Source organism: Pongo abelii, chromosome 13, assembly GCF_028885655.2.
Source record: "Pongo abelii isolate AG06213 chromosome 13, NHGRI_mPonAbe1-v2.0_pri, whole genome shotgun sequence".
Taxonomy (NCBI): Eukaryota; Metazoa; Chordata; class Mammalia; order Primates; family Hominidae; genus Pongo; species Pongo abelii.
Window position 1 is genome coordinate 105644091 of NC_071998.2, and position 27017 is coordinate 105671107.

General features: G+C 46.4%; 1 protein-coding gene and 1 pseudogene across 3 annotated transcripts in view; one reads left to right on the forward strand and one right to left on the reverse strand.

Annotated features, from left to right (window-relative positions):
* Nucleotides 1-27017, reverse strand: part of WHRN (whirlin) — a 110891-nt gene that overhangs the window by 79895 nt on the left and 3979 nt on the right. For all 3 annotated transcript variants that reach the window (XM_054520516.2, XM_054520517.2, XM_009244788.4), the window contains one exon: nucleotides 2808-3026. In XM_054520516.2, coding sequence (XP_054376491.2) covers nucleotides 2808-3026 — 219 coding nt within the window. The remainder of the gene's footprint in view (nucleotides 1-2807; nucleotides 3027-27017) is intronic.
* Nucleotides 15748-15944, forward strand: LOC100450000 (small EDRK-rich factor 2-like; annotated as a pseudogene).

The window sequence follows — 27017 nt, forward strand, 5'->3', positions numbered from 1 at the left end:
CCAGCAGCCAGGGATCCAGAGACATTAGCCCATGCCCCTTCCCAATAGGGAAATGGGGTTTCCACGCTGCAGCAGGAAGAGGAGGAACAGGGAGGAGGGTAGATGCGCCAGTCTGGGGCTGTGGAATCTGGGACGGCCTCTCTCTGGGATGGTTCAGGGTGTCTCCTGCCTCTTTCGGTATCTGGGTCCTCCCTGGAGTATGATTCATGCGGCCTCCACCTCTGCATTATTTTATTCTTGAGACAGGAGCTCACTCAGTTGCTCAGGCTAGAGTACAATGGGGCAATCACAGCTCGCTGAAGCCTGAACCTCCTGGGCTCAGGTGATCCTCCCATCTCAGCCTCCCAAGTAGCTGGGACCACAGACACATGCCATCATACCCGGCTAATTTTTTTTTAAATACTTGTAGAGACAGGGTCTCGCTACATTGCCCAGGCTGATCTCAAACTCCTGGGCTCAAGCAATCCTCCTGCCTCAGCCTCCCAAAGAGCTGGGATTACAGGTGTGAGCCACTGTGCCCGGCCTCACATTCTTATATGAGTTACTCTGAGACTCCCAGAGGCACCTTACCTAACCCCCACCCTCCCATTTGCTCAATCCTTGCAGATGCTGGCCTCAGTCTTACTTCAGGGCCTTTGCACATGCTGTCCTTGCTGCTTGGGATTTTCAGTCCCTGAATGGCACATGGCAGCTCTTTCTCACTCTCTAGGTCTCAGCTCGGAAGCCATCTCCTCAGAGAAGTCCTCCCTGATCATCTCATCCAAAACAGCCCGTCTCTCCCTGGCACTTTCTACCTGGCTCCTGATTTCACTTCCTCCCATCAGTTTGCACTGTCTTATCTTGCTCACTGGTGCTCATTTTGGGATTATTGTCTCACTCTTCCCACCACCTCCAAACTCTGGATGCTTCCCAAGAGCAGGGCCCCAGTGCTCTTGTCCACTCCCATAACATCGTCAGGCACCCAGGTGCTCAGCAAACACTGGGAGACTTATTGGCTGGGTCGTGGTTGCCACAACGCTGAGCCTCAGGTTCCTCATCTGCAAAATGGGGATGACGACACCTACCTCCCAGTGTGGCAGCAAGGAGGACTCAGGAAGACACTGTGAGCACAGGGCTAGGCACACAAGGGCTCTCCATCAATGATAAGCTCAACTCACCCCATGCCCTGCACAGAAAAGGGACTGAGAAAAAGATAAAACAAGTTCTGTGCCCAACACTAGACAGCTGCCCTTGATCATGGCTCAATAACCACTGGCAGCATTCTCTCAAGATTGTCAGAGAACAAGTTCCCTGGTGGGGAGGCGGTACGAGCCCACCCAGCCCTGGCAACCTTGACGCGGCCCGGGCTGCTGTGGTGCATACCAACCAACTACCTGCTGCCGCTCGCCTCCAATAGAAGCTGCTGTGATCTCTGCCGCGTCCTGCATATTGACGTTTGAGCAAAGAACACAAAACACATTAAATAAATGTTACAGTCTTATCGCCAGGAAAAGGAGAGCTGAGAAAGAGTCTCCAGAGGCATGGCGCTTGGCCCGGAGCCCCAAGCCATGTGGCCTCCTGGCAGTCAGTGTCAAGGTCCTACACACCAGGGAGCTGCCTGCAGGAGCCACGTTCTTGGTTCCAGGAGTAACCAAGGGATGCAATGCAAACAGCACCCAGAGAGAAGGGTAAGACATCAGGGACCATTTCAGCCTTCCTGTGTTTCAAGAAACTGTCCAGGTCTGAGGGGAGGAGGGCTCCATAGGGGACGTCTATTGGTGTTCCTGCCCCCTTCTGCAAGTTAGAACACCCCACAGTGCTTTGGGCAACCATCCCTCTCCCACTGGCTACAGTCTTGGTGGTCTTGTCAATCAAAGTCCCTAGACATCCCTGCCAGCCCATGAGATGCTTCCTCATTGGGAATCTTCAGGGAAAGGACACTAAGAACGGAATGGTGGACATTCCCCTCCTGCAGGCTGCACCCTGAGGTTCTTGGCTTCTATTCTGGGACTGCCCCTATCCTTCCAGAACATCCCTGCTCTGTAAAATGGCCAGGGCTGGTTTCTGTTACTTACGCCCAAGACCCACACTGCACAAGATTCCCTGTGGAGCAGCAATCCTGGCCACATTCCTGGCAGCTATGTGTGGCCATGCACCTGGGTCTAGGCCAGTGGGAAGTTTGGTGATCTTGAAATTGAAGAGATGCCTCTCTTCCCCTTTCCTGGGAGGTAGAAAGGGGACCTGATGCGGCCCAGCTTCAACCACACGAAGGGGCAACCCCCTGGGGGATGGAAGATGGCGGGAATCTGGGTCCCAGGATAAGTCCTGGAGCAGAACTGTCCCCCAGATGAGACTGTCCCTCTATTCTGTTATATGATGGAGAAAAAAAAAACCTCTCATTTAAATCACTGTATTCAGTTGGGCATGGTGGTGCACACCTGTAATCCCAGCTACTCAGGAGGCTGAGGCACAAGAATTGCTTGAACCCTGGAGGCAGAGGTTGCAGCGAGCCAAGATCGCGTAACTGCATTCCAGCCTGGGCAACAGAGTGAGACTCTGTCTCCAAATAAATAAATAAACCAATCAATAAATAAATCACAGTATTTGAGCTCTTTTATTGTGGCAGCTTAGCCTGTATCATAACATACACTACACAGGTCAAAAAGAAAAGCAAAGAAAAAACACCACCCTTCAGTACGGACTTGAGGGAAGACAGAGCCTGGACAGAACCAGCCTCTTCTTGCAGCCTCCAAGCAGCTTTGCTGTTCTGGGTTTGTAGGGAGAATATGGTGTCTGAGAGGCTGGCCTCCGTTCCCCACCCCACCTACCTTTTTCTCATCCCCTCCTTGCAGGAGGTGCAGGGTGCTCCTCCGGTCACCCTCCTGCTGCCTCAGGGCACCACCGTGGGGCTGGGGCAGGCCCGAGGGCGGGGAGATGCTGCGGCCCTGCGGGTCCACCCAGGTGTAGATGTGGTTGGTGATGTAGCCCCCGGGGATGCGCCCTGCTGAGTACACAGACAGCACCAGCTTCTTGGAGCCCTTCAGAGCCTAGGGAGAGAGCGATACACAGGTTAGAGGAAGGGAGGTGCCAGGGGTGTGGAGGAACACCCTCCCCTGGCCCAGACCTTGGTTTTTCTCAGAAGCCCCATGCGGAAGAAGAGGCCAGCCCCAAAGTCCCTTTCCTTCTCTAGCCCTCGATTTTGTCCTATGAAAACAAGAACATCTGTCCCACCCCTATCCTGAAGTGGTCCAAATACAAGAAATATGATCTCTTAGGATACCTCTGCAGAGGAGTTCACATTGCAGGCCTGACACTGTTATCCTCAGGAAGGCTCGTTTGCAAGGCTGGCTTTGGCTGGCATCTCGGAACTTGGATTTGGGGAGTGTCCCACCATTCCCTAACTGAGAAATGCGGCTCATGTGCTTAGACTGTCTGTAAACTGCGGTTTATGCTCAGCCTGCTTTCCTCCTGGGAGTCTGGAAGGTGGGTACAAGTAGACAGGGTCTATGTCACTAGCCCCCAGTAAAAACTGTGGGTGCTCTCTAATGAGCTCCCCTGATAGACAACATTCCACACCTTTGTCACCATTTGATGCTGGAGGAATTAGTGTGTTCTGTGGGACTCACAGGGAGGGGACCCGTGGAAGCCTGTGCCTGGTCTCCTCTGGACTCTGCCCAATGCACCCTTTCCCCGTGATCATTTTGCTCTGTATCCTTTGGATGTAATAAACCCTAGCCACAGGTACAACCATATGCTGAATCCTGTTAGCCTTTCTAGAGAATCACTGAACCCAGGTGTCATCTTGGGGACCCTGATAAAATACCAAGCACAGAGTCTACAGATAAAAACAATGGTAATAGCAATCACTTAACATTTATAAAGGGCTTGTATGTGTCAGCCACTCTGCGCTGCACCTGATATGCATTATCTCATGAAATCCTAATGAAACCCAATGGGGGAGGGGGATTGTAGAGGGGAAGGAGGATCTCATTTGCCAGATGAAGAAATGGAGGGAAACTGCCTGCCCACACAGTGAGAAAGAAGTTCCTTTCTCAGCCGGGCGCGGTGGCTCACGCCTGTAATCCCAGCACTTTGGGAGGCCGAGGCAGGCAGATCACCTGAGACCAGGAGTTCAAAACTACCCTGGCCAACATGGCAAAATCCTGTAAAAATACAAAAATTAACTGGGCATGGTGGTGGGCACCTGTAATCCCAGCTACTTGGGAGGCTGAGGCAAGAGAATCACTTGAACCCTGGAGGTGGAGGTTGCAGTGAGCCGAGATCGCGCCACTGCACTCCAGCCTGGGCAACAGAATGAGACTCCTTCTCAAAAAAAATAGTAATAATTAATTAAAAAAAAAGAAGTTCCTTTTTCATAGCAACTAATTCTGAGTGTGGAACACCACCTTTATTGTACACTTCCCAGTCTTCAGATGGAACCACTGTGAGGAAAGACAAGCCCAAAACTCTACAGCCTGGGGTGGAAGCTGAGGTCTGCCATACTGCTTCACCACAAGGCACCTGCAGCTGAGATGAAGACATTGACCCAAGGAGACACTCACTAAGCACTAGGATTAACAATAAACACAGCCTGTGTTAGGGACTGAATGTGTTTCCCTCCAGATCCATATGCCGAAGCTCTATCCTTAATGTGATGCTACTTTGGAGATGAAGCCTTTAGGGGGTAACTGGAGTTAGATGAGGCCATGAGGGTGGGAACCTCATGATGGGATCAGTAGCTTTGTAGGAAGATAGAGAGAGTTCTGGTCTCTCTTCCATGTGGGGACACAATGAGAAGATAGAAGTTTTCAAGTCTCAAAGTGCGCCCTCACCAGAACCTGAGAACAATGGCGCCCTGATCTCAGACTTCTGGACTCCAGAACTGTGAGAAATTAAATGTCTATTGCTAAAACCACCCAATCTATGGTATTTTGTTATGGCAGCACCATCTGGCTGTTTGAATAAATGATAGAATTCACACACACTGAAATTTTATGCTGCCATTGAAATCCTATTTACAAAGGTTGTAATGCCATGGAAATGTGATATATTTTAATGTTAAGTGGGGTTAAAAGGCTATAAATCATGTCTTATAGTATGAAGTCAGTTATGTTAAGAGAAAAATCATACTGGAAAAACAAAATGAAACAAAACTGAGAAGTAATGTGCCAAGATGCTAGCAGTGTTTCTCTCTGGGTGGTAGGATTATGGGTGATTATTATTTTGCTCTTCCTGTTTCTCAATATTTTCCAAATGTTCCACAATGAGGTCACATTGCTTTCAATATCGGAGAAAAAAATAATAATATGCCTAAGAAGGGGGGTGGACACTTAGCTCTCTGCGTCCCCCAAGCTTGCCCCAATTTGCACATACAGCTCTACCAACTCCCCAACACTCTCAACAGACAAACCAGACCCTGGGCTGAGCTTTCCAAGACAGAAGGGAGCCCTGGCTAGGCAAGGCCTGCGGGAAGAGGCAACTCTCTGACATTTGAGCCTCTCTCAGCAGAGGAAGGGTGAGCCAGGAGGCACCCAGGCCCTCAATTCTACAGCTAAATGCCAGTCCCCAATGGAGGGATAACAAGGATGGCATCTCTCCAAAATTCTGCTTTTAAAAAAGATTTTTGTGAAAATGAGCAGGGTAAGATTTACAGTATTCTTTTAGCATTCCCCAGGGCTCCCCTGGCGGAACAGTCGGGAAAATCAAATCCCTGTTAAGGTGAAGAGGCGGGATGGAGAAAGCCTGAGACCAAGTGGGCTTCTCCCAGAGCAAAGTGGAAAGTGGTTCAGGGCACAGGAGGCGTCAGCAGAAGCCTCTGAGGCCACCACATCCTCCATGGCCCCTGTCTTCCTGACCTCTCTTTCCTCTTCCTCTCGTCTCTGCCCCCTGCTCCCTCTTCCATGAGGGCACAGCTCCCTGCTCCAGTGCTGTTCCACCTGGCCTGCCTCCTTCTCTGCTCCTTCCTAGACAGACTGCAACACTCACAACAGCATTCATTCAACAAGGGCTGACCAAATGCCTACTGTGTGCCAAGCCTAGAGGAAACAAAGTGGGTCTATCCTCATGACAGGCTGCAGCCTGGTGAGAAACAAGGAGGCATCACCCAGCACACATCAGGTCCTCATGACACTTATGCCTGGTGAGGAACAAGGCATTGCCTGGCACACAGTAGGTCCTCATGACACTTGAGCCTCATGAGAGACAAGGCATTGCCTGGTACACAATAGGTTTTCATGACACACGCCTGGTGAGAGACAAGGCATCGTGTGGCACACAGTAGGTCCTTATGACACTTGAGCCTGGTGAGGGACATAGCACTGTCCTGCGCACAGTAGGTATTCGTGAAACTTGTGCGTAGTGAAGAGCAAAGCATAGCCAGGTCCATAGAAGGTCTTCATGACACATGCCTGGTGAGAGACAAGGCATCATCTGGTGCACAGTAGGTCCTCAATGATGCTTGCAGCCTGGTGAGAGATAAAGTATCATCTGGCACACAGTAGGTCCTAAGAAAAGACTGCCTGATTGATTAAGAAAGTAAATATTGCCCCCAAAAGAAACCATTAACATCCACAGGCATTCTCCTGCACCCACATCTAGTCTGGAAGGTTATGCTCGGGTCAGGAACAGAGGAGTGCAGGTGGAAAAATCACACGTGGATTGTGGAGACAGACAAAATGGGATTCCAGTCGCACTTCCACGGCTTGCCAGTGGAGAGTTCTTGGGCCAGCTGCTTCCCCTTGCAAAGCAGCATGTGTGAACTGGGGAGAAGGACAATGCTCACCTCCCAGGGCAGCGTGGGTTAAATGAGACAATGTGCATAAAGTTCAGAGCCTTCTTGGCCACACAGGAGGAGCTCAGCAAATGGCAGAGCCCACTCCCCTCTCCCCCAGCATGTCTGCATGGAGATTGAAAACCATGCGGTAGCAAAACGTTGACCAAGGAGTTTAAAAAAAAAAAAAAAAGTGAAGGAAAGAATAAAGAACAATGCGCAGAGCATCATTTGTATTCTTTATCGCCGGCAACAGTAGAATCCTCTTGGTCAGCTCTATAAATAGGCCAGCAGCAACCTTGAGAACGGAGAGGAGGTTAATGTCCTTGATGAGAACACCACGGACAGCCAGCGCTGGAGAGGGCCTGGGCCAAGTCACTGAGTCTCCCACAGGCTGCCCACCCCCGGAATTTTACAGAAGGGGACCCTGAAGCCCCAAGATGGGAAGGGACACATAGGGTTCAGGAGTACAAGAGGCACAGCCCAGGACGCAGGAGGCCAGCCCTGGGTCTCCTTCCCCTCTGCGCCTCAGTTTCCCCATCACAGGACTCTGAGATTAGAAACTCAGACAGCCACTCAAGTGTAGACCATTCGTCTGCCTCTGATAATGACTATTCTTTAGGGATAAATATGGGCTTTTTCTGGGTCTCGGAGAGCAAGAATATCATCATCCTCTACTGCTTTTTTATATTTCTGGCAAAACTGATGATAAACAAGATTCCTGGGACAGACTTTCAACATCTACGCAGGCTCTTGGGATATGGTCTTGGTGCAGTGGCCATCAGAATCCTGCAGGAACAGCTCCATCCATTGCTGTTTAATGCCACTAAAATGTGTGTGGGTCATGCAGGGAAGGGGAAGAGGACGGTCTCTGCTCCCACTGCCTTCTTGTCTCCATTTCTACAAACCATTGCTTGCTTATTTTAAACGGCATCATTAAACGGGAGAGTTATTTCCTAAACAAAGCTGGTAATGCTTTCTCCCCTGTAGCCACCCTGCCAGCCTTTCAAACTCACCCGCCATTGCTACCTTGATCCCTGAGGCTCAGGCCACCTGGGGGATCGAGAGATCCTCACCCACGGTTAGGTGCACCAGACCACTCATTTCACTTCTCTCACCAGAGCAGCCTACAGAGTGAGTAGCCTTAGGCAGCAGAGCTTGAGCCTGTGAGACAGAGACCCAGCAGGTCCCTGTTGCGCCATTAGCTTTGTGGGTGTCCTAGGGTTACTTCTCCCCTTGCTAGGCCTCGGTTTTGCCCTCTGGCAATGAGCAGGTTGGACCTGTTTGCTAAGATCCTGTCCCAAGTTAAACTTCTATGTCTTTCTGATTCAGGGCTGTATTTAGAAGGAAAGACTGTATTTGCTCTTATGGTGGTCACAGGTCATTAAAGTGGAGAGATCAGGGGCTCTGCGACACCCAGGGATAACTCCAGGCAGGCTGAGGGTTGCACCTACGGGCACCTGACTTCTGGGCCTGGAAAACTGTCCTCAGTTTCTCCCATCCCAGCAGTGAGCACTTGAGTTATGCTGGCTGGTGTTGCTACCAGGTCACTGAACCAGATCCAGAGCCTGGGGGCTCTGAGGTTCCACAGGGTTTAAGAAAACACCAGAAGGACAATTGGAGCATCTCAGTTATGGCAGGATGCACACCCCAACTCAGCACTATCAGCAGCAGCAGGAGATTTTGACAGGACTTGAAGGCCAGAGGGCTGCCCCTCCGAGGCCATGGCTGTGTCCTTGCTCTTCGTAGGAAGCTGCCTGCAGGTGGTAAGTCACATCCAACACATCCATCTACACTTTGGTGACTCTCCATCAACCACACCCCTCTCTAGCCATGACAGCTCCACAGGATCCACCAGTCTTCCTGAATCAATGGCATATTAGCTGTGCCACCTCACACAAGTTACCAAACCTCTCTGTTCTTCTGTTTTCTCTCCTGCAAAATGAAGATCACCATTCTCCTTTCTCTTTACTTAGAGGAGCCCTATTAGCACAATGCCTATCACTGAGGAATTCAATGAGCTACGGCTGAAAAGGAAAATTGCAAGATCTGGGGAGAGTCCACCGCATGCAGGGATGGTCATTAGAGTGCTGTGTTCCCATGCTCGTTATCACATGTTTACTGGTGAAACTTGACCCTGGGGCATTCCACCAACTCAAATCATAGAGAAATCTCGATCTGACCCAGCAGATGGCACGACTAAGATACTATCCATCACCAGATGACTATTCCGGCAGCACGTTATGATTACGGAAATGTAAATTATATGTGTATGTCTTCAAACTTAATAACTTGCTACTTGGATTAATGCTCTCAGGAGGCAAATTTGCCTCACTCAGCTCTTTGGAGCCAACTCTGAAACCCCAAAATCATAGACCAGGCTGACACGATTCTCTGCTTAGCAGAGGAGTGAGAAATAGACTGGAGAGGGTCACAGTGTAGGGGGACTAATGGGATGTGTTAACACGGCAGACGCACATATGCTTCTGTGTTCAAAACCATACACCAAAGGCAAGCATGGGGTGGACCTCAAGGTCACAAGACTATCAGAATACTGTGCTGAGGAGCATGTGCAACAGAGGTATTCCAAAAAAGTCTCAAGCAAGGACACGTAATAATGAGTCACCCAGCTTATTTCAGGGTGCAGACCTCAAAGGGCAAGGTTTTCTCTTTTCGGAAACAGAGACTCAACAACAGGAAGGAGAGCTGGTCTAAGGCCCAGGTTAGTGACCCAGAAGGGAGGAAAAAATTATGCATGCCTGCTCTTCCCAGCCGCACCTTGCCTAGCTGGGGCTTTGTGTGTTCAGACACACTGGACAATGGTGCTGGCTCTGTAGACGACTTGCTATGTGACACTGAGCAAATTACCTAAACTCTCTGTGCCTGTTTCTATATTTAAAAAGCAATTGCTGGTCGGGCACAGTGGCTCATGCCTGTAATCCCAGCACTTTGGGAGGCCGAGGCAGGTGGATCACCTGAAGTCAGGAGTTCGAGGCCAGCCTGGCCAACATGGTGAAACCCCGTCTCTACTAAAAATACAAAAAATTAGCCGGGCATGGTGGCGGGTGGCTGTAATCCAAGCTACTCAGGAGGCTGAGGCAGAATTGCTTGACCCCAGGAGGCGGAGGTTACCATGAGCCAAGATTGCACCATTGCACTCCAGCCTGAGCTACAGAGCGAGACTCCATCTCTAAATAAATAAGTATATAAATACCAATTGTTGCCTGGGCACAGCAGCTCAGGCCTGCAATCCCAGCACTTTGGGGGACAGAGGCAGGAGGATTACTTGAGGCCAGGAGTTCAAGAGTAGCCTGGACAACATGGTGAGACCCCACAAAAAATTTTTTTTTAAATTTAAAATTATCCAGGCATAATGGTGTACACCTGCAGTCCTAGCTACTCAGGAGGCTGAGTTGGAAGGTTTGCTTGAGCCCAAAAGATGGAGACTACGGTGAGCTATGATCGAGCCACTGCACTCCAGCCGGGGCAACACCGCGAGATTCTGTCTCAAAATAATAATAAAATTAAAAGCAACTGTTGTAAAGATTAACTGTAAACTGTGTATACAGCACCTAGCATATGGTAGGTACTAAATGCGTGCTAATTCCTTTCCTGAGGCTGCCAGCTCCTTCTCCCAAACACAGGTCCCGGAAATTCTCTAAACCTCGAATCTATATGGACACAAACACATGTGTCCCCCAACTTTCCCCTTTTTAAGAAACATCCTTCTTTAATCCACATTTCCTCGTATCTGCGCTGCCTTCAACACTCAGCTCCTTTCCCACGACCTCCAGAAAAGCTTCCCAGACTGTGGCTGACTCTGTCCTCCAAGAGCATCCAGCACACTTCTGTGATTGTGCTGCCGTCTATACCACAGGCTCTGAGTCACATTTGTGATCTTGTCTTTAAGACTACAAGACAAGTTTCTTGAGGCACATTACATGTTCTGTTTCCTTTAGGACCTCTCCCTGCTCCTTTTCATTTGTTTAGCCAACCATCCATTCATTCATTCATTGAACAAGATATTTAACGAGTTTTCTATATGCCAGATAGCCTCAGGAATCTGTTCAAATTAGGACACAGAAAGAGCAGTGCTCTTTCAGATCAGTAGTCAGGCAGACCACACTTTTACTTTAATGTGAGCATAGACACATTAGATACACATGGAATTTGGAGAGACAAGTGAAGAAAGTGTGGTTAAGAGCCACAGCCCTGGAGTTAGGCTGTAGGAATTCCATCCTAGCTCTGCCACCTGCCAACAGTAACCTTGGGCAAGTTACTTAACCAATCTGTGCCCCAGCTTCCCAGGCAAAAAAAAAAAACAAACAGAAAGAGAGAAATAACATAGGTACTATCTCACAGGGTAGTTCTGATGATTAAATTAGTGTGTGTGTGTGTGTGTGTGTGTGTGTGTGTGTGTGTGTGTGTGTGTGTGTGTGTGTGTGTGTGTGTGTGTGTGTGTGTAGTGTTTAGCACCTGGAACCTAGGTAAGAGATACCAAAAAAAAAAAAAAGAGAGAGAGAGAAAGAGATAACAGAGGCATTATCTCACAGAGTAGTTGTGATTATTAAATTAGTCAATATATATATAAAGTGTTTAGCACCTGGAACCTAGGTAAGAGATACCAAAAAAAAAATTTTTTTTTTTTTTTTTGTCTAACAACAAGAAATTCTGAGTACTGTAGAGAACTCAGTACCCAGAACCCAGAGTGGAAGTCTCAACCCACCACCCATGGTAACGACTGATATGTGTTGATGTCTGTTCTTCCTGACTTGCTCTTGTACTTTATAAACACATATATATACATATACAAGCTTATCATCTGATTACATAAATCAACTCACAACTGAACATTTTCTGCTCCATCTTTTTTTCCACTAAAAATGTATTTTGAAGATCTTTTCTTACCAGTTCAGTGACATAAAGCTCATCTCTTCCCATACTCCATCCCATTCCCTGGAAGGGACTCACCACTACCGAATTCTCATTCTCCTATCAATGGACATTTAGGCTGTTTCTCATTTTTTGCTAGCACCATCACCTGCGATGAACATCCTTGTATATGCCATCTTGGAGCATACATGCATCTAATTCCCTAAACTAGAGAAAAATGGAATTCCTGAAGCCATAGGCAGTGAGTCTTTATTCACAGACAATCACATTTCTTTGCCAGGGTGTCCCCTGGGGCATGACTTATCCCTTTTGTAGTTCCTGTATCTACCTGCAGGGGGAGGCACTAGGCCATCTGGGCCTACAGAGGACCTGAATTCCCCTGACAATGTGGATGGGGCTGGGTGGAGGCCTCGCAATGTCCTTCTCCCAAGGCAGTGCTCACTCTGGTAGAGAGATCCACACTCCTTCGTGCTTTCTTCCACAGGTTCCAAAAAGCTCCCAGTTTAGGCAAATCTTGGCTCTATCTTCCAATCATCTGGGGGCTAAATCTTGGGCCCTAAAGCATTGCAAAGCACCAAAATGAAAAGGGTAACCTGGTGGTGTCTTAGGGTGCGAACTCCCTCAAAGTGTTTTCCAGTGGAAGGTACAGTTGCTAGAAAGCCATTCTCAAACAGTGTTCAACCCCTTCCTAGCTATGAGACTTCAGACAAGTTACTTAACCTCTCTGGCCTCAGTGTTCCCACCTATTAAAAGGGGCCATAACGCCTATGCTCATGGAGCTGTCATGTAAACTGAATGAGGGCCAATGAGAAAATGTGCACAAAGCATCTTGCACTGGGCAGGGCACACAGGAGGTGCTTGGCAAATAGTGGGTAGCATTAGTAAGAGCAAAATTACAGCAATGATGTCACGTTTTATTCTTCCCACTGCACAGATGAGGAAAGCGATTCTAGGTGGTGAAGCGTCTATGCACGGTCACAGAAGATAAAAGGCAGGGCTTTTATAGCCCTCTCCCCACTTCCCTCCATTGCCCTCTCACCAGCAGTTTAAGGGGGTTCACACCCCCTTAAACACCAGGCCAATCCTACACCTTGGCCCAAGACAGACAGGGGAGGGTTTTTAAAAAGGACGTGGCCCTCACAGGATGTAAACAAAAGAAAGTCCCTTAGGGTCTTGAACCCCAAGCAGGTGCTGTGTCCAGCCACATGGACTGGAAAGTCCCTTCCTATTTAGCCCTGCTTTGAGGGAGGACAGAAATTGGTGATGCGGACTCTGCTTCAGTAGCATATTTTAATGTCATGAGAAGGTAAAACCCTAATTAGCACTCTGTCTTCCAAGCTCCTTCCATCTGTACCATTTTCATCTGTGTTAATTACCTCTTACAGGGACCACTAACCGCAACAGCTTCCCAGCCTCCTCTCTCAGCCCAGTCACTGCACAGCAACCAGAGAATCCTTATAAAACATAAGTGGACTCTGGCCCTTCCCTGCCCTAAACTCTCCCCATTGCTTCTGCTATAAAACTCCCCACAGTGCATCTTTGGGCCTGTGCGCCTGGTCCTGATGCTTGGCCAGCCTCATCTCCTGCCCTGCCACCTGAGCTTCCTTATAGGATCAAGTACTCCAAGCTCTTTTCCACTTCAGGCCTTTGCACGTGATGCTCTGTCCCTGAAAGTACATATCTCAACATACTTACTTATGCAAATGATTATTTTATTATCTACACTCTTCTCAGTTGACCAGGAAGGCAAGAAATTGTTGTGGCTTGATCAGAGATGTATCAATAAATAGAAAACATAGGAGACGGTAAGAGATTCCACATAAAGAGACAGTGAAGAAATGAAAGGATGCTTTCTTCTTGGAATTGAACACCAATAAGGAAATTTACGTCTCCTGAAGTTACCAATGATTTCTCTAGTAGAATGGAAATAATCCATTAATTTCTCCTTTTGCCTTGGTTGCTAGGGGGCTCAGAATTCAATTTCAATATAAATACTGTTCCTACCAAAGGCACCACACACACATACACACGCACATGCATATACACGCGTGCGCACGTGCACACACACACACACACACACTTTCCAAGTTCACTTCTGATTCCTCTACCTTTTTAATGAAGTGCTTTTCACGTTAACTCACTCAATTACTTTTGACTTAAGTAAGAATCTTAATTATAAATGTATTAGCAAATAAGCAAATGAGATAAGCAAAGTTTAAAGAGAGGGTTAAACTACACCATTCACATGGTAGATGCTCAATAAAACCACTGCTGAGTGAATAAACACTAAAATCTAAGCACATTTCTAGAATTAGATACCTTTTCTATGCAGCTGGAGATGGAGATCCTTTTTACAGATGCTTGGGCAATCATTCTGCTTTCTCCTCCTACCTCCCTCCCTCCACTCTATAGAAAGGCTCTGCAGCTACTGAGTTTGGTCTAAGAACACATGTCATTTGTAAACATTCTCTTAAACAAAAGTCCAAAAATTGTTATTCTTATATTATTTTGGAATGATGATATAACTGGGCAATGGTGTGGTAAGAATTCTGTTTCTAAAAGAACTGTGGCTTCACAGTAGCATCCTCAACATCTGTGTGCTCATCAGGGATCCAGGACCTGTGACACAGCCATGCCACGACATGGCCCATCTGCTCCGGCTCTGTGCAGCCACCTCGCTTCCTTGAGCTGCTGCATCCCAGGGTAAATTGAGTGGACCACAGAGCATTGGTGTGAACCCCTCCAAGACCCCATCCCTGAAATGCAGCTCAACAAAAGGATCATTAAACAAAATGACAACATACGTCAAAAAGAAATGCAAAGAAGCAGGTGATTCGACAATTGAGGAAATGTGAACACACAAGGATAAAGGCCAGGGGAGATGGCAGAGAAATGTATGATGTCCAGTTAGAAGGGTGGGAACGTGGGTGTCTTCTCCCCTTTTCTGGTTTTCTTTAATGCTATTTAAATATGCCTTTAATTTGGGTCTCACGAAGTAGGTTTTTAAAAACCAACGGCTGGATAGGAGAATATTTAAGGAAAGAAGAATATTTAAAGAAAACGTTTTTTAAAAAAAGATATAAAAACCAACTGTTCATTCCTTCCACCCTCTTTTCTTTAAGAGTTTGACCTTCTCCGAGGGTTCAATGTGAGGATGCAGAAGGAAACCTTTGCTCCCATGCTGGGAACGCCAGGATCTCAGAGGCTGGAAGAAAGACCTGACATTTTAAAGTCCCTGCTCTCCACTGTCATTGCTTCTAAATGTTTGGGTGAGTTAAGGCTGTGTGAAAAGAAAAAAACATAAACCTTCAAAGAGAGGGATAAAATCCTGACCTTGGGAATAATGCTACAAGAAATTTGCAACAAAGTGACAGATAGGCTGTCCACCCCTTTGCAAAACAACTCATAAGGACAGAACAGATTCCAGAAAGATATTGATTGCTTTTTAATGCAATTCTTCAATTATCCTCAAAGCCTGGCTTTTAGTCTGTTATAATTTAAGTAAATTGCTTTATAAATGTTCTTTTAAGTTTTGTCTGTTTATTCTTTTTTTTCTTTAAGGAAGAACAAGATTCTCAGAGTCATAAATATATTCACTCAAGATGAGCCCCAGTGGGTTTGCAATGGAGCATTTTGTTGTCTGGGATCGATGTCCAAAGCACAGAGATCCATCAGGAATATCTGTTTATATCCATATCATTTTCTCAGTCCATGAATAGACACGTTGATGGGATTTAGTCTCCTCCCAGACTCTTGATATCCCTGTGCCTCATCACTTTCTGACAATTCTCAGTTGAAAAGGTGATGGGCCTCCAATTTAATTCAAGCTCAGATGAAAAATCTGAATTCAAGGTGGATTAATCAACCATTTCCTAAAAACCTACTCAGCCGATATCTGAAAAATAATGATAGATTTGATGACACTGAAATGCAAAACTCTTGTGATAAATGGGCATAGGATATCAATCAGTTATGCATGAAATATATATGTGTAAATACATGAACACACACACAAACAATAAATATGTAAAAGAGTTTAACTTCACTGTAACGTGGGACAGAATGAGGGGATGCAACGGAGGCAGGTCAGAGCCGCTGCCATCACCATGACCTGTGGTAACCAGCGAGAGCTCCCCACCAGAAGAGTATGAAAAAGCAGAGTGCACCTCGGTTAAGGGAAAGCAGCAAGATGACGGGCTTTCTGCTGCCACCCGCAAGCAGAGGGACTCGGAGATCATGCAGCAGAAGCAGAAAAAGGCAAACAAGAAGCAGCAGGAACCCAAGTAGCTTTGTGCTTCGTGTCCAACCCTCCTGCCCTTCACCTGAGTGCCTGGAGCCAGTCCCACCATGCCCACATCTCCTCCTGCAGGGCCCACAAGTCCCAGACCTGATGGCTTCCCTTTGCCCTGAGTCTGCAGCGGGTCCCTTTTGTGCTTCCTTCCCCCATCAGGTGGCCTCTCTCCTCCTGGGTCACTCCCGGGGTGACAAGGTTACCCCTTCCCAGTGTTTTTTATTCCTGTGGTGCTCACCCCAAAGTATTAAAAGTAGCTTTGTAATTTGAAAAAAAAAAAAAAGAGCTTAACTTCACTATTTAAGTTATGTAAATTAAAACAGGATGCCTTTTTGTCTATCAGATTGGCAAAACTGGAAAAGAAATATAATACCCAGTGTTGGCATGGCTGGAGAAAAATGAAGAGCATCAACTGCTGTTAAACGCTGGTGGGAGGGAATATACAAAGCAAATTCCGTCCCAGGGGCAATCTGGCAACAGTTAATCAGAAGCTTTAAAATTGCGCCTCTCCCCAGAGCCAATGCCACCTCTAGAAAGACAGCCCAAGGAATTATTAGAAATGTGCTTAAAGATGAATGTGCAGGGATGTTTAAAGCAGCAATATGGATAATATTAAAAAACAAACTGTCTAACAAGAAGAAATTAAATAAATCATGTACCTCTTCACTACGATATATTATGCAATCATTAAAAATCACAGTGTAAAAACATTTATCAAGGTGGGAACACAGTCATCATACATCGCTTGGTGTAACGAATAGGCTAGATAATGATGCTCAGAATGGCAGCTTTGAGAAGAATTCCCAATATAAATGCATACACAGATGCATACAGGGTACTCTAATTGTCAATAGTGATTATTTCTGGTAGGTGAGTGGGTACAATTATTACTGATTTGGGTAGGGTCTTTTGGTGTTTTTCTGAAGTTTTCAAGTTTTAAAAATTAAGTCCAGGCTCAGCGTGGTGGCTCACACCTGTAGTCCCAGCACTTTGGGAGGCGGAGGTGGGTGGATTGCTTGAGCCCAGGAGCTCAAGACCAGCCTGCGCAACATGGTGAAACCCCACCTCTACAAAAGAAAAAAAAATACACACACACACACAAATATATATACACACCACGCTGGGCATGGTGGCGCAAGCCTGTAGTCCCAGCTACTCGGGAGGCTGAGGCAGGAGAATTGCTTGAACTTGGTAAGTTGAGGCTGCAGTGAGCCAGGATCGCACCAGAGCACTCCAGCCCGGGTGACTGAGCAAGGCCCTATCTCAACAAAAGAAAAACAATTAAGTCCATATATGTTAGGTAATTAAAATAAAGAGGCCGGGCACAGTGGCTCACGCCTGTAATCCCAGTGTTTTGAGAGGCCAAGGTAGGAGAATCGCTTGAGCCCAGAAGTTTGAGACCAGCCTGGGCGACATAGTGAGACCTCATCTCTACCAAAAATAAACACAATTAGCCAGGTGTGGTGGTGCACACCTGTAGTCCCAGCTACTTGGGAGGCTGAGGCAAGCAGATCACTTGAGCCCAAGAGTTCAAAGCTGCAGAGAGCTATTATTGCACCACTGCACTCCAGCCTGGCCAACAGAATAAGACCCTATCTTTAAAAAAAAAAAAAAAAGTGGGGGTCAGGGGGTGGGGAGAAGAAACACATTTTATTTAACAGCCTAGACAAACTCCTCTATTCCACTTGTTTCCTATGACCAAACAAAATGCCCCTTCAACTTGTCCAGTCTGTGACAGCAGAGTTAATGACCACCAGCCTTTTACATGAGGCCCAGGAGAGAGACTCTCCTCTCATCTTTGAAGTGTGCTGATCAGGCAGTATAGACGAATTCAGAGACTCCACCATTCAATGAGATAATTTCACAAGTCACCAGTTATCTACCAGGGAATTTCCACAGACAACATACAAAATAAAAACCTGACAAAGGTCAAGGCACGGTGAGAGAGATAAGAGAGAGGAAAAAGAAAAAAAAACAAAAAGGAAAAAGTGCCCAATGCCACCTCCGTCCCTGAAATCTCGTCAATAAAATGCATACAGCGTGCCCAGGGGAGAACAGGGAGGCTGCAGCCTACGTTTTCTCATCAAATAGCTACAAAGCCATTTCCACAAGGAAAAAACTCAGGGAGGAAACGCACATTTACTGAACTCCTGCTCTTGCCAGCACCATGCTGGGCTGTATGCCGTGCTTCTCTGTTAGCAGCCAGCCGAGAGCCCTGGCAATGAGCATGCACTTTGGAGGCCAGAATACCTGGGTTCAAATCCTAGTCCCGCCACCCCTGACTGTGTGCCCGTGATGGGTCACCTCCTATTCTAATTCTCAGAGTCCTCTCCTGGGGGTTATGGTGAAGTGTCAGTGGGGGATTTACATGAAACCCACACAGAGCTTGTGATGTCACAGAAGATTCCCAGTGGTGGTGATATTTTTTAGTGCACTAAGTACTGTAAACATCTTGTGTGTGTTATCTGTTTTGTACCTTCTACATTGCCAGGAAGAGCAGCATCTGATAGGAAAACAGATCCCAACACAGGAGTTTGAACATGGTAAATGATCATCAAATGTTGAGACCAATAGATGCACCCAGTGCTTTAATACATTGTCTGCATAACCATCAGTATCCTCATTTTAGAGATGAGGAAATCTGAACAGAGAAGGTAAGTAACTTGTCTGCTACTTTACTATTATTCCCATCACAATTTCATTGAAGAGGAATCTGAGAATCAGAGAGGTTAGGAAGCTGGTTCAAGGCCCCACAGCTAGAAAGTGGCAGAGTCAGGCTTGGAAACCCAGGGCTTCGGAGCTCAGGCTCGAGCACTGTGGAGCATCCTTTCTCTCTGATGTTGGGGCAAAGACGCAATCCCTCAAGTCAACAAAACCTAGGTGTAAATCCTGGCTCTGTCACTTTCCACCTTTGGGATGACTGACAAGTGACAAACTCTTGGCGATTTTGGAAAACAAAGTGATGAAAATGATACCTACCTCGAACTCCACAGGGTGATTATGAGGCTTAAGTGAGTTTATACACATACACTGAAAACAGCGTCTGGCTCATTCTAAGCCCTCTATCAAAGGTTATTATCATACAAGGAGCAACAAAGAAAAGAAAACACCAAGAAATGCATTATCTGTGTCATGACAGAAGTGAGAAAGGCCATGACACTGGCGGGGCGGGGGGGGGGGAGGTTCAGGAGGGAAGAGCAGGCTCCTGAGGATGGGGACAGCAGCAGAGGTGAGCAGGCAGGTCCTCTGGAGAGGACGTACTGAGGTTGCACCTAACAGGATCAGTGGTGTCAACAGGTGGAGAGAGTGAAAGCCGTGCTTCAGAGGAGGGTATGTTGCTTGCTTGGCCAAGAGTGGACACAACTTGGGGAACAGGACTGCAGGTAAAGATCAGAGCATGGGCAGCCCAAACACCAGGCTGAGGAGCTTGGCATCTGCCCTGCAGGCTCCCAGCTCAAGAGCAGGGTTGTAGGCAGGGCACAGCTTGATGAGATACATATTTAGAGAGTGCACCCTGTCACCAGGATGGACATCAGACCGGTGGGCAGACGAGCAAGACAGGTGACAGACAGGCTGGCCAGGAGGCTGCTACAGTTCGGCAGTGCTGGTGGCGATGGTAGTGATGGGGAAGAGGGAGGTGTGGTCTGAGAAGTGCTGGAAATAAGTAAAGCCTGGAAAGTCCAGCCTCCCTGGGGCTGGTGCAATACTCAAGTGGGAGAAAGTGGGGAACAAGAGCAGGGGAAATATCCATGATTTAAGGGCGAGAGAAAGCACCATGAGAAGGCAATTAAAAAATAGATAAATACACTAAAAGGAGGCACAGATCCTGTACAGAAACAACAAGCCTAGAAGATGGGTGGAGATGCAGACATTTGGGGAAAGAGGAATTTGAGGGAGAGCTGTACATGTATGTGGACCTGAGAAGCAGACTTAAAAATCTCAGGATTGGAAGGACTTGCAGGAGGAGAGGGGCTCAAGAGAGTCAGGGAAAATTTGGGAGAAATGTGTGATTCTCTAAAGAGAAAGAGGAGGGAGGCAGAAGGAAAGAAATGAAGAAAAGGAAAAGGGTACACTGGGTCCAAACACTACAAAGGATGCCACTCCTCCATCTAGGGACAGGAGAATGGACATGGCAGAAGGAAAATCCCTCCCCTGACTTTCAAAGTTTTCCTATCCACATGGGAGGTTAATTTCTGAAAGCTGGACCACGTTTCTTTTCTTAATCAGAAACCTCTTAATGAGACTTTGTACACCTTTTCAGATGTAGTTCAAATAAATTACAGGGTTTTTTCTTTAAGGCAGAAGCCCATGTTATCGAATCACCAATTTCACCCGCATTAATTGCTTTAATGGGCTCTAAAAACAGCCACCTCCTCTCCCTCCTCATCAGGGTCCCTGGGGAGGCCATCAGGGAAGGTTGCTGGGAAACAAAGTTACGGATGCAGCTGATCCAGGGGACAACACTGTCACACTCTGGGTCACGCAACTGTCTGGTACGCCACCCACATTGTTATAAGGCCTCACAGATAATCAGAAGGGACGGTGGGGGCACACAGAATTCTATTCAACCACCGGGCTTTATTACTGCTATAAAGCAAAAATGCTGATGCCAAAAGCCAGATAGGAGCAATTACGTTTTTAAAGAAACTCTGTCTATGTGGGGATATTGACTACATTTAGTAAATGACTCTGCAATTCAAACAGCTACAGTGGATCACATGGACCCTGAGTCCAGTATTTTCTTCCAATGCCACCTAAAAAAATCCAAACAAACAAACAAAAAAAAAACCTAAGTAGGCAAAAAATGCAACCAAACAAACAAACAAACAAAACAACTAGGCAGGTATAACCAGAAGACTTTCAAAGACAAGCGAAGGCAGTCCATACCATTTTTCATTATAATGCTTGCAGCGGGACCTCCACTGCCATATTTTCCAGACTTTTGATGTTCAACAGCAACAATGACATGTTTGTGAGGACTATGGGCCAGGTTTGGTGGTAGGATATCTGAGTAACAGAAAGGCAAAGGGACCTGCCCAAGGTCACAGCCAAGTTACACTGTCAGATGAACCCAGGTCCATCTCCAAAACCCATCTCTAACCTCTTGGGTACATACCTCCCTTCCTCAGATTTTCCAGTATGTCAGTTGACCTTGCACAAGTGGAATCTTGCTGCGAGATAGTTAAGGATGGGGACAGGAAAGGTTCACCTCTCTGGTCAAGTCTTTATGGGGATAAACAGTGTTGGGGATGGAGGAATCCTAAAGGAAGACAGTGTTTCCCAAACCTTAGCATGGTTAAGGCTTGGCTGGGGAGTTTGTTAATTCTTAAGCAAGCTAACATTGTAAATTACCACTTCTAAGGCTCTAACACCCGGGGATTTGGGAATACTCTTTTTTTATCATTTTACTCTGTTCTTCCCTGCAGCCTACAGCTTTAGAATCCAGGAAAGAGGACATTTGGGGACTTGTTTATGGAAGGCTGATATATTTGCTTTGTATTCAGAGTTGAGAGGATGCTGATATTAGGAAACTCAGGTGGAGAGAAAAAAAATCATGACGAAACTGGCTGCTAACTGAAGCAAAGCCACAGCCAATTTAGCAAAAGGAACACAAATTCTCAAACAGGGAAGGAGGCAAAGGTGCTGGGACTGAAAAGGAAGAAAAAATAAATCCATTTATGCATGCTCAGAGAATAAAGCAGCTTTTAAGCATATGTGTGGTTACTGGAAACTTGGCCTTCACCCAAAATGCTGGGTTTCTAGAAACCTGAACAGTTTTTGTTTTTTTCAAAAAAAAAAAACGAAAAAGAAAAAAAAAGAAAGAAAGAAGACCAAAAGCCAGAAGATATATCTCACCCAAAATTGGTTCATTGATTGCTTCAGAATGCATAAATGATTCTATTTTGGAATCAAAGACACAATCAGGCTGCTGAAATAACCCACTTCTGGGGATGCGGTTTGAAAATTAAGAGCAAAGTGACAAATGAACTAGCTGAAAGAGTCTTGTAGAGTGGCTCTGGGCTTCAGGGGATGAGAAAAGCCGTTGAGTATCCAGGCACAGACCACATTTTTTTTAAAGGCCTTACACTCGAATAGCAGAGGGTTCCAAATGTTGTCACAACTAGTAGTCATTTGATCCCCACAGCCACCTGGGAAGGAGGCAGGTGGGAGGTAGGTATGCCCATTTCACAGCTCCAAAGACTGAGGTTCAGAGATGTCACGTGAACTGCCCACGGCCACACAGCCAGCTTGGCGGTAAAGCACGCACTAGAGCCTGTGGCTTTTTTCAGTGTTTTTGTCTAGCACCCACAACGCTGCCATACACAGACTTCCTTCAGATCTCACTCTCAGGAGCTGGGGAATTCTGAACTCACTAGTGCTGGATTAGCAGCAAGATCATTCCATTCATTCGGCAAATATTCATTTATTTATTAAAGCACCTACGGTGTGCCGGGAGCTGGAGATGCGTGAATGAGCAAGGCAGATCAAGTCTTGGTTATCCTGGAGCAAACTTGTAATGGGGGAGGGAGACCATAAAGAGACACAAAGAAATGTCCTTTTAGTAGTGACAAGTGGGCTGCAGGACACTAAAGCCAAGTAGAAGGATAGAGGAGTGGGCAGGTAGGGGTACTACTTCAGAGAGGGTGGCAGGGATGCAGAAGCATAAGAATGTCACAGCACTTTAAATGCTGGGTGACCTGTGGCCACGGATAGGTCTATATCCCCCAAGGACAGAGGTCATGTCCTATTCATCTCTGATGTCCAAGTATCAGCCACAGGCCTGTGTGTGGTAAGCATTGCTCAGAGAATGTATGGATGCATGTCTCTACTCAACGATGGAACAGGCTGAAATATACCACTCTCCCTTGATATGTAGGTCTCAGACCGCCCCCCTGCCCCCATCTTAGTAAAGTGAAGTCTCTGGGTGGTTCTTAAAAGGCCCTCAAATGTCAAGTACAAAATGTGACATCTGCCACACTTTCTAGTAAGGGGACTGGCTGGCATTGTCTTCCAGGAGGCTGACTACAAAATTCTTGGGCTGGGGTCCAAGCAGGGAGGCCACTTGGTTCCCAATCCCAATGGGGACCTTGAGCTCCCCAGTTCCATCTCCTTGAGCATGATCCTCCTCGCCTGCCTGCCTCCCCTGGGGAAGGTTAAAGGGAACAGGAGGGACAAAGCACCCAGCACATAGTAGGTACTCGTTAATGCCAGTCTCCCCTGTTCCCAACAGGCTTCCAATAAAGTAAAGTGCAAGTGCAATGTAAATTACATACTGTAGGTGACAATGATGTGTCAATGTAGGTTCATCAATTGTTGATAATGGGGGTGGCTAGCATGTGTCCACTATATGGGAAATCTCTGTATCTTCTGTTCAATTTTGCTGTGAACCGAAAACTGCTTTAATAAATAGTCTATTGAAAAAATAAATAACCACAAGTGCACTTGCCCCATGATGCTGCTTCCTGCAGCTGACACCAGGAATGCACGGAAAAAGAATGGAGAGAGAGTGTGATTCCTATTCTCCGCACCCTTTCCGCTTGCCAGGCTTTAAAAGTAAAAGGCCAATGTCAGCAGCACAAAATCTTAAAAATCACCCCTACCCTGGGGCATGATTAGAAGTCTGTGTGAGTTCAGAGTTAATATCAGATTCTTCCTCAGGAGTTTAAAAAAGAAGTCAGTTTTGAAAGATTTGTATTTCAACCTCCAAATACGTCCAGCCATTTAATGTCATTCTTTCCAATCAGATTTGCTGGTCCTGGATGAGGATTAGTCTGGGGTCCCTGAGAAAGGTAAACCAAAGGCTTCCCTTCTAGGTCATAAAAGAACCTTGCAAGAAATCACCAGTTGGAGCCTAATCCCCTATGGACGCCTGCTTCGGTGCAAAGCCCTCTGCAGGATGAAGGAGGGATTATGACTCTGAGGAGACTGTACATGTGCTTCAAGCTTGAGCAGTCAGGCACATGAGTGAGGGGCTGCAGGCACTGACAGGTGCAGGCAGGCTGCGTACCGCCGGTTCGGCTGACGGCAGGCAGAGTTGGAAAGCAGCAACACACACACAATCCAATTGGTCGGGGGGTTAAAGAATCACACTTATCTTTGCAGCTCCAACCAACTGATGAATTGATGGCAAGTAATAAACAACGCTGGGTTTGTCAGCAGAGGAGAATGACAGGAAAACAAGACACTAGCGCTAGTGTGGTTCTATATCTCTTTCATGTCCAGCTTCAAGTCAGGAGGCAAGAATTTTCTATAAAAATACCGATTTTTTTTAAGGGCATTCTCTTCCATCCTACAAAATGCTTCTTTGATTTAAAGAGTAAATAACCAGATGAAAGAGGATTTTGTCCTACCTAGGTATTAAATTTTCTAAAACCTTGAGCGTCAGCTTGAGCCAACTAAATATACAAGACTAAATTAAAGAAATGGATGTGCAGCAGCCACAAATCTACTCAATAATGGGCTTATTAATAAGTGAGCTTTTCTACATGTAATTGCTGGCAGGACTCACAGGACCCAAGAGTGAAAACAGGGCCAGAGGAAAGTCTGTGCACGACACGGTGCCACAGTTTCCAAACTGGACACAGGAACGAGACCGGGGCAGAAGCTACATTTCAGACATAAAGTTGGAAGTGGTAATAATTTGCAATGGCTTCAGCTAACCATGCACAATGGGAAAAGGACAACTGTGTCATTTAGAACGTGCTGGACCAAATATAATGTCTTATATTAATATGGAAAGATTCTTTCCAGGTTATTATGCAAAGCGAGGGAGGATGCGATCACTGTATTTAAATGAAATTACCAGCAACAGTTTTTAACTTCTGGAATATTTCAATTCTAATATGCTCCTTGAATCCACCCATGGGGATGCTGAGGCCATAAGGAAGCCGTTTAATTTTTATTGAGATGAAACACACACATATATGCACATATCCCAGCAGCACCCGGATACCCTGTGTTCTGCTACCCGCGTAATCAGGAGATTCAGAAGGCAAGTGAGCAAGTGAATTTGATTTTGAATGCCCCCAGGGCAGTGCTGTTTGTGCCAGAATTCTATTGTTTCCTCATTTGCTTCGGAACAGCACCAGGGTTGGTGTTCGTGGGTCAAGAGACAGCAGTCAAGCTCTCGTCAGTACAGTGTATAACCCATCAATTTCATGATATAGTAGGATGCTACACAAGAGTGCCAAGATCCTCATCTCCCAAGCCTTAGCCAACTTTCCTTATTCTGCCTTAAATGAAAGCAATTTCAAAAGAACAAGAAAACATCAGATTAGACATTCTAAATGCCTTCTGTGTAGCACATACCAAGCAAATCACAGACTGTCCAAGCTGGAAGGGATCTTGGACAGCTCCTGGCCCATCCACCCTGGAACACAGAGAGGGTCAGTGACTTGCCCAGGGTCACACAGGAAGTATGCAGCAGGGCCTAAGGCAGCATCCCTGGTCTGTAGACTCTTTGGCCAATTTATCAAGCACATTTGGCGGAAAACCTTTGAAAGGTCTACTTTTTTATTATTATTAGTTGGCTCCCATTCAAGATATTTTTTCAAAAATCAAACATTTCAACATAATTGCAAATAGTACATGGCTTGCCTCATATGGACCTGTCACTGCTGATTTTGCAAATGGGTTTCAAGAGAGGGGTGGAAGCCCCAATGGATATAGGATCAAATCCTCACTGAACTGCTTCAGGTAACAATGGATGCTTGATTTATCAGAAAGAGAAGTGGAAAAAACTTTGCTCGACCCACTCTTTAAAAAGCTGCAACATTCCTTTATTCATAAATTATTAGGTAACTTGATTCCTAAAATTTAATTTAATTTAATTTTTATTACACACACACACACTGAATCTCTCCGTTTGGGAAGCTCAAAGGATCTCCTCCCCCTTACCCCACCTTCCATTGCAGGAAAAAAAATATTGTTAAGACTGAAAACACATCTTCTACTAAATGCAATGTGGTATCCTAGAATAAAATAAGGACATAGGCAGAGAAAATGGCGAAATTTGAATGAAGTCTGAAGTCCAGTTAACAGTTATGTACTTTTACCATAAAATCCCCGACATGGTGACTCGCCGCACTGCAGTTCACAAAGAACGGCTCCCTGTGGAGAAATCCTGGTTAAGGGCAGTCTGTGCCTAGTAGAAAACCTGGGGCCTCTTTTGGCTTTCAGTTAAGGGGCTTTTCGCTCTTAATTTTGTGGAAATGTGTCAACAGTTCTCCAGGTGTTCTTTTAAACTGTCCCTGAAACTACATGAGGAGTGCCATGGCCTCAGGGACTAAGTTCCGCCTCCTCCGTTTTAAATTCCACCCACCAAAGAAAAGTCTGTCCTATTTTCCCCCTGGGGTTAATGTAACACAAAGCAGCCATCCTTTTGCCTGTTGCTTCTGAAGGGTTCAAAGGGTCCATGCCAGGCAGGTTATGTGTCCCGCCATGGCTAGAAGTGGGGTGACCCTAGGGCAAGAGCTCATTTTGCCAATGTAGCCACCTCTGTTGGGAAAATGACAGTCAAGAGACAGAGCCGCTCAGCTCACACAGGCTCCTGCGCCACAGGCTCCCACACTTAAAGGACAGCTCTGCTCCTATCAACCTCTCCCTTGCCAACAAGGGTTTATTCTCAGGCTTCAAAAACTATGACACGGAGAGTTTAGGTTTTACTCTGGAAGCAGCAAGAGTAAATAAACAAGCTAAAGGCTGGTGCTGCTCTGAGTCACAGTTTAACAGCACCATGGTGTTATTGAGGGAGATTCAGAGAGAAGATCTGGAGTGGGCTCAATGAAATGGTGGTGGGGGAAGGCGGGGGTGGCAGGCGGGGAGCATTGCTGGTAAACTGAAACTCACAGCCAAGCAGCTTGACCTTTATGGCATAGCTGAGTCTGGGGTGCAAATGGAAGGCACAGTCTGCGTTTTGAATGCCCAAGGTAACTGACAGCCTTTCCAAAGCGTATCACCTTATCACCTTGTGACCGTTAAGTTACCCAAGTCTTTTTAAATTGCCACTAAAATTGAATCCACATTTATAAATGATCATTTGCATCAAGTATCTTTAGTGCATAAATTTATCATCTGGGAACTCCA